The sequence below is a fragment of the Vipera berus genome (assembly GCF_964194415.1).
Source record: "Vipera berus genome assembly, chromosome: 2".
NCBI lineage: Eukaryota > Metazoa > Chordata > Lepidosauria > Squamata > Viperidae > Vipera > Vipera berus.
This window is the reverse complement of record NC_138203.1, coordinates 277,991,986-277,999,966: the sequence shown is the minus strand read 5'-3', so window position 1 is coordinate 277,999,966 and position 7,981 is coordinate 277,991,986. Positions and strand designations below refer to the sequence as shown.

At 48.9% G+C, this 7,981-nt stretch overlaps 1 protein-coding gene across 3 annotated transcripts; it reads left to right on the top strand.

Moving 5' to 3' along the window:
• Window positions 1-296: 296 nt before the first annotated feature.
• LOC308661195 (uncharacterized protein) lies at window positions 297-7,232 on the top strand. Of its 3 annotated transcripts, none has more exons than XM_081316047.1 (3): window positions 297-334; window positions 3,120-3,345; window positions 5,046-7,232. In XM_081316047.1, exons 2-3 carry the CDS (start codon window positions 3,222-3,224, stop codon window positions 6,515-6,517), a joined length of 1,596 nt encoding a protein of 531 aa, XP_081172173.1. In that variant the 5' UTR covers window positions 297-334; window positions 3,120-3,221; the 3' UTR covers window positions 6,518-7,232. The 3 variants fall into 3 exon arrangements, with proteins under 3 accessions (XP_081172173.1, XP_081172172.1, XP_081172174.1); XM_081316046.1 differs by lacking the exon at window positions 297-334 and adding an exon at window positions 386-633; XM_081316048.1 differs by lacking the exon at window positions 297-334 and adding an exon at window positions 880-1,009.
• The last annotated feature ends 749 nt before the right edge of the window (window positions 7,233-7,981 follow it).

The following is a 7,981-nucleotide window of genomic DNA, read 5'->3' as shown; positions in this document are numbered from 1 at the left end:
ATACATATATATATATATATATATATATATATATACACCCACACCCACACATACATATATATACATATATATACATGCAGAAAACCTCAGAAAACATATATATACATATATATATACATTACACACACACACACACACACACACACACACACACACACACACATTTAACCCCTTAAGAGTTAAATTCAACGAGCCTCGGTTCCTAGAGAGCCCCCCGGCATTTGAGAGCGGCGGAGTATAACGAAGGTGGCTCCTCCCTCTTCCTGCTTCTCCGGGGGTGGGGTGGGGGCGTGGGGGCGTGGCCGAGCTGCCTGGCGCCCGCAGCCTGGCGAAGGTGAGCCGAGGCTTCTTCGCCTTTGCACAAAGGGAAGATGGAGCCCGCGGGAGGGAAAGAGAAAGAAGCCGGAGCGGGGAGGCGGCTGGGTAGAGCGAGCGGGAGCGGAGAGGCGTGCGTGTGTCAGAGGGAGTGAGAGAGCCGAAGATCAACAACCCATCGGCCACGGGGGTGATGGGAGCTGTAGTCCCCCCGGAGGCTCCCCGGTCGTTTAGCGCTTGGCCACTTGGCTGAATGAATTGCAAGACGGAAGCGCAGAGACGTGCGTGGCACACCCTGCGGAACAGGGATGCTCAAAGGTGACCTGCTTAGTAGGACCCAGGCAAACAGGAACGTGGGAACGGTTCGTTTGGTTCGGAAGCATGCTTGTGGTGTTGATTTGAACCCGCGATCTTCTCCCTACAGACTGTGAAAACAGCCTTGTCCAAAACTTGGGACAGCAGAAAGCGGCTGGGCTCACTTGTCATGCCTCACACCATAATAATATCCTTCGTTTGTTTTGCTGTAACTTCCTCTCTGTTTGTGGCTTGGGCTACATCGGCCTTGTGAGGTAGTCCAGGTCAGAAGCACACCCAGATGAATCAATCCTACTTTACAGCTAGTCCTCGGCTTACAACAGTTTGTTTAGTGACCGACATTACGGTGGCATATTTATGACGGCTACAATGTCCTGGGGTATGTGGGTCTGTGTCACGTGGTCCCCCTTTGGTGACTTTCTGAGAAGCAAAGTCAGTGGGAAGTCAGATTCACTTAACAACCGAGTTACTAACTCAACAACTGCCGTGGTTCACTTTAACAAGTGTGGCAAGAGAGGTGGTAAAATGGGGCGAAACTCACTTAGCAACTGTCTCGCTTAGAAATGTTGGGCTCAGTTGAGGTCATAAGTTGAGGACTACCTGTATTGTGAGGTTAGGCAACCTTGGCTCTTTTATGACTCGTGGACTTCAACTCCCAGAATTCCTGAGCCAGCATGGCTCAGCTTGGAAACCTCCTTTTCCCCTCAAGATGGCTGGCTCAGGAATTCTGGGAGTTGAAGTCCACGAGTCATAAAGCGGCCTAGGCCAGGGGTAGGCAACCTTGGCTCTTTTATGACTCGTGGCTCAGCTTGGAAACCTCCTTTTCCCCTCAGCATGGCTGGCTCAGAAATTCTGGGAGTTGAAGTCCACAAGTCATAAAAGAGCCAAGGTTGCCTACCCCTGAACTATATAGTTGAGAATCTTGCAAGACTGAAAGTATTTGTCCCCTTCTCAGTTTTTATTCTCTGGAAATTGAAATGCTTCCCGCGTGTTCCGTCATCTGAGGCCTGAGCTGCCTCTTCTGAAACCGTTGCCCAGGCAGCCAGTGTTTCTCCTGTTTTCCCAAGGTCATTCCCACATATATATATATATTTTAATCGCATTTATATCCCGCCCTTCTCCGAAGACTCAGGGCGGCTTACAATTTAAGCACAAACCAATGTGCTTAGCAATAGCCTTCATTCTATGCATATGCCTGCTTATTAGGGCTTTCGGCCTCCCCCAAGCAGCATTATTACAAAGTCAGCTTATTGCCCCCAACAATCTGGGTCCTCATTTTACCTACCTCGGAAGGATGGAAGGCTGAGTCAACCTTGAGCCTGGTGGGACTCGAACCTGCACTAATTGCAGGCAGCTGGTGTTACTTAAGGAGGCATTAGCCCACTGCTCCACCAAGGCTCACATTACAACCTATGATTTGACTTGTGCGAACCCCTCTAATACTCCTTCACTCCACCCATCATCATATTACAGCTAGTGCTCAACTTACAACCATTCATTTAGTGACCGTTCAACGTCACGTCGGCACTGGGAAAAAGTGACTTACGGTCATTTTTCACCCTTACGACCGTTGCAGCATCCCCATGGTCACGTGATGAAAGTTCAGAGGCTTGGCAACGGGCTCGTATTTTATGACAGTTGCTGTGTCCCAGGATCACCTTTGGTGGCCTTCTGACAAGCAAAGTCAATCCGGAATCCGGATTCGCTTAATGAGCATGTCAATAACTTCACAAAATGCAACGATTCACTTAACAAATGTGGCAAGGAAAGTCGTAAAATGGGGCAAGACTCACTTTTAAGGAAGGTCTCGCTTAAGCAGCAGAAATTTTGGACTTAGTTTTTTTTTAAAAAAATTCCATTTATATCCCGCCCTTCTCCAAAGACTCAGGGCGGCTTACAAGCTTAGCAGTAGCCTTCATTCTATCTATATGCCTGCTTATTAGGGCTTTCATACACCCCCCAAGCGGCATTATTACAAAGTCAGCTTAATTGCCCCCAACAATCTGGGTCCTCATTTTACCTACCTCGGAAGGATGGAAGGCTGAGTCAACCTTGAGCCTGGTGGGACTCGAACCTGCACTAATTGCAGGCAGCTGGTGTTACTTAAGGAGGCATTAGCCCACTGCTCCACCAAGTTGCGGTTGTAACGTGAAGACTATCTGTCTATTAGCTGAAAGTGTCTGATGTAGCCTCTCTTAACCTGCTGTCTCCAAATATTTGGGGAAACACCCCCCCCAACTTCCAGAATTCCCAGACAATATGCGGAATGAAATAAGGTTGTGCTTCCATCAATCTCAGCTAATCGTCCCTTTGGCAATTTGTTGGGATTGTAAACTCCCGTTATTCCAACAACACCGTTATTGCTGGTGTTGCCTTTTTGGTGAGGTTGATGGGCACGGTGGTCTGGCGTGGCCGGGGACAATGTTTGCGGGAATACTTCTCTTAGTTTTGCCTGTCATTGATGAGAAATTTTGCCTGTCGTTGATTAGGAAGCCATAGGTGAAATAACGGCCCTCCCAAAGAAGTTGAGAACAGGCTGAATGAAAAACTGGTGACCTCTTTCCAAAAGAATTTTCCATGAAGATGTTCAGATGTCCAGGATGAGTCAAAAGGAAGATTTGCAGAAGTTGCAGGCTGGCATTGTTCTTTTTGACCCAGATAGAGTTAAAAAGGAAGAGGAAACCATCACATTTGACCAGACCAAAGATCCTGAAGGTGAGGAAAAAAAATCCATAGATGATCTTAAGTTAGAGAAGCAATGTTGTATTCCTTTAATTTAAATGGCCACCCATCTCAAATAGATGACTGGGTGGCTGTATATTATTGGAAATGCCTATTGGCCTGGGCATTGCAACTTCATGCTCGCTTCCCCACTGACTGGTTGTGGGAAGCTGACAGGAAGTTGCCGTGCCTAACAACCGTGGGATTTGGTTGATGTCAGCAACCAGGACTGTGGGGATTGTCATCGCTAAGTCATGTCGTTATGCTGTAAGACTGCATCATTTAGCAACAGAAATTCCAGTTGCTGTTATAAGTCGAGGACTATCTGTGTCAGATCTGTCAGCACTTGAACCTCTAAATAGAAAGGATCCTTGGCTCCGCTTGTTGAGAAAGGTATAATGTATAGTGCAGGGGTAGGCCACCTTGGCTCTTTTATGACTCGTGGACTTCAACTCCCAGAATTCCTGAGCCAGCCATGCTGAGGGAAAAGGGAGAGGTTTCCAAGCTGAGCCATGCTGGCTCAGGAATTCTGGGAGTTGAAGTCCACGAGTCATAAAAGAGCCAAGGTGGCCTACCCCTGGTATAGTATATTACAGTAGTGCATAGCCGGAGCTGAGAATCTCGCACCAAAATCTCTAAGTTCAACTTTTCCCTCACTTAACTGCCTCCCATCACTGATTCTGCCTCCCCCACCCGACCAATCAGGTTCAAGCAAGATGTTTTCAGAATGGACTGTCAAAGTTCTGACTGGCAAACACAGCCAAGCAACCATCTTCGAGACTCTCTGATCTCTTAAGGCAGGGGTGTCAAACTCAATTTCATTGAGGGCCGCATCAGCATTGCGGTTGCCCTCAGGGGGCCGGGTGGGTATGGCCAGGGTGGGCGTGGCCTACTGGGTAGGCATGGCTAGAGTGCATATGGCCTACTGGGTGGGCATGGCCAGCTCTACATCGTTCCCATCAAGGGTGCCTATGGGGGCCTGGGCAGGAGTGGGACAGATCTGAGGGTCTCTGGCAGAAGGAGGGTCTCTGGGCCAGGGCCAAGGCAGTGGGGGCCGTTCCCTCACTGTTTCCAGGATGGCTTCGCGGGCCACATGAAACCACTTTGCGGGCTGGATCCGGCCCCCGGGCCTTGTGTTTGACATGTCTGTCTTAAGGCAAAGCTTTATTGAGTACACCATATCGGCACATATGAAAGTAAAATCAGCTTTGGCTGGTCCCGTCCCAAAAGCATTAACTTCTTCCTTCTCCCTCTGGATCAGGTCACGTTGCCCAATCAAGTTGGAAAATTTTGTTATGAGAGAGCATCTCTGGGCCCGCCAGACACCTGGCTATTATCCTTGATTCCCACAGTCTGCTTCTTTGACCTCTGAAGTCTTGCATTTCCAACCTCTCCCCTCCCCCCGAGTTTGTTGGCAAGTTGAGAAGCAACGTCTGTCGCACCAGCAAAACTGGGCTTCAAAATTTGACAGGGGATACTTTCTTCTCTCAGCCGGGTGACCTTGAAGCAGCATCTTGGGCAGATACAGCAATTACTTTTGCTTTCCCCCAAGCATCACCCCCTCCCCTCTCCCTTCTCCAGAGTTCATGGCAGACTGTCACCACATGGTAGTGAAGCACACAAGCAAGCATAAGGTGACAACTGACATTCTGTAATTATTTTTTTTAAAAAAAGTCTCTGCTTTATTCTTTCAGGCAAAAGCTACGTGTCTGAGGTAAAAGGTGAGGACCATCAATGGAAACCTGAGGAAGGGGCAGCTGAAGAGAACGGGTGCAGCAATGTTGTGCACAAAGAACCCGTGAAAGGTGCCCAAGAACTGTGGAGGCATCAGGGGTACTGTCTGGAAAAGATCGCAGCTAACTCCGTTTCTTCCTGGGGAAGTGAACTCCCCAGCCAGGAGGGACTCCGTGCATGTGAGCGCGAGAAGAGTTCGGTCTGCAGCACCTCTCAAGACGAGCAGGCCATATACCAGTGCTTATACTGTAAGAAGTCCTTCAACGCCCACTTTAAATTGATCAGACACCACAGAATCCACACTGGGGAGAAACCGTACAAGTGTTTGGATTGTGGGAAGAGCTTTGACCAAAAAGGCAACCTCATTGCGCATGTGAGAATCCACACCGGGGAAAAACCCTTCGTGTGTCCCGACTGTGGGAAAAACTTCAGCCACAAAGGAAGCCTCGTTTTGCACGTGAGAACCCACACGGGAGAGAAACCCTACAAATGCCCGGACTGTGGGAAAAGGTTCAGCCGATCTGGGTCCCTGAAAGAACACGAGAAAACCCACACCGGCGAGAGACCGTACACTTGCTTGGACTGCGGGAGAAGTTTCAGAAAGAACTCCGAGCTGGCTACCCATTACAGGTTTCACACGGGCGAGAAGCCGTATAAATGTTCAGGCTGTCAGAAGTCCTTCAGCACCAGCTCTAACCTGATCGCCCACCAAAGGACTCACACTGGAGAAAAACCCTACAAATGCTGCGACTGTGGGAAAAGATTCAGCCAGGCCGGAAACCTGAAAGAACACGAGAGGACTCATACCGGAGAGAAGCCGTATAAGTGTCCAGACTGTGGGAAAAGCTTCAGGCAAATCTCTTACTTTATGAAGCATCATCAGACTCACCTCCCGGAAGGGAAAATGCCGATGGAGGAGAAACCCTATAAATGCTCTGACTGCGGGAAGGGCTTTGGAGAGAAAGCCAGCCTCGGCAGGCACGAAAGAATCCACACGGGAGAGAAACCGTTCAAATGCTCCGATTGCGGGAAAAGCTTCTGCCTCAAATCAAACCTGGTGGTCCACGTGAGAATCCACACTGGAGAGAAACCGTACAGATGCTCCGAGTGCGGGAAGAGCTTCAACCAGACGTCAAGCCTTCACAATCACGAGAGAACCCACAAGGGCGAGGAGCCGCATAAATGTTTAGAATGTGGGAAAAGCTTCAACAGGCCATCGCAGCTGAAGACGCACGAGAGAATCCACACCGGAGAGAAACCCTTTGAGTGCTCGGAATGTGGGAAAGGCTTCGTTTACAGCCATCACCTCGTTAGGCACCAGAGGAATCACACGGAAGAGAAACCTTACATTTGCTCCAAATGTGGAAAGGGGTTTAGCCACAAATCCACCCTTATTAGACATCAGGGAATCCATAAAGTAGGGGGAAAATAGGTACGTTTTTGGCTTTGCGTCCTCCGCACATGTGAAAGCTCACGCCGAAATCAGAACCGTCACCGTAAGAGATCCAGGATGTGGACAACCAATTTTCTGCCCTGGCCAGAGAACTAGAACTAGACAGGTGTTTTGTCAGATCAGGGAGGACCCTTCAAAATGTTCTCCATCACAGTGGTTAGTGATTGATCTTTGGAGAGCTTGAAGACGCTGCACCAAGTCTCCTGTTTTCATCATTCACACTCAAGACTCTCCAAGGTGCTTTTTTTTTCAAAAGGCAACTGGACTTGGGTTTTTTTTTCCTTGAAAACATTTCGCTCCTCATCCAAGGAAGCTTCTTCAGTTCTGACTTGAATGGCGGAGAATGGAAAGATTTATGTTCTTTGCAGTCATCTGATGGGTCATTAGCACCTGTGAGACAACCGGTGACCTGGATGATAGAGAATCTCCGCAGGCATCCGGGCTCAGAGTGTCTGAACGTTGCAGTTAAGGTAGCGCCACCTCTGTGGAAGGAAGAGGGAGGTTCAGCCCAGCAGAAGATCCCTGTTTGAAGAAGGACAGAAATCTTGGAAGGTGGAGATACCCAGGAATGGGAAAATCCCACCTCCCAAACAGCTGAATGAGAGAACTAAGCATACTCGGTGATTATTGGGGATACTAGTGGGAGGGTGTAGAGAACTGAGCGTAGAGAGAGAGAATAAAATGAAGGACAACACTAATCGTCATAACTGTTTCAGGTCCCACACGTTTTGGTTTTTATTTCAAGTCTTGTTCCTTGAATTCTCTTCGCTGATACGCTTACGTGTCCGTGTTTCTTAGCTGTGTTCAGAAAATCTAGGAAGGAAACCAAACCACTAGGCTAAAACTTGATGGTGGACGAGGGTTTCCCCCAACCTTGGAACTCCTCCTGATGGCTCAACCATGGCTGAGAATGGTGGGCGCTGAAAATCCACACCTTTAGAAGGTACTGTTCTGTTCCAGCCTACGTTGAGTCCTTGTTATGTTCACAAGGAGAAACCCCTCTTCCAAGAAACAGGCAGGAACCGCAGGAAAAAACCAACCCTTTTCATTATTCACAGACCTGAGTCAATGTCCAAGGCAAACAAACACAGTTCACAGAAACTTGATCCTCAATACGAACGGTTGCCTTTGGCAACCAGCACCTCCCACACCTTCCCTTTTATAATTCAGCCAAGGCGTGGCTTTCCTAATGCCTTCTCCTTTGCCTTTGGAGCCGCCCCATTGCGTTCCTCTGTCCTACTCGCTTCTCTTGCCAGTGCTTTCATGCATCCTGGATTTGTCCCAACTGTGCTTCATCACTGTCCAACTCAGACTCCCAGCACAGCTGTGTCTCAGCCTGAGCGGGAGTAGAGGGGCCAGGCTCCTTGTCCGACTGTAAGTCTTGGAGCTCCCAGAGTCTCCCTCTGACTCTTAATGTCACTCCAGGCCCCTCCTCCTCCTCAT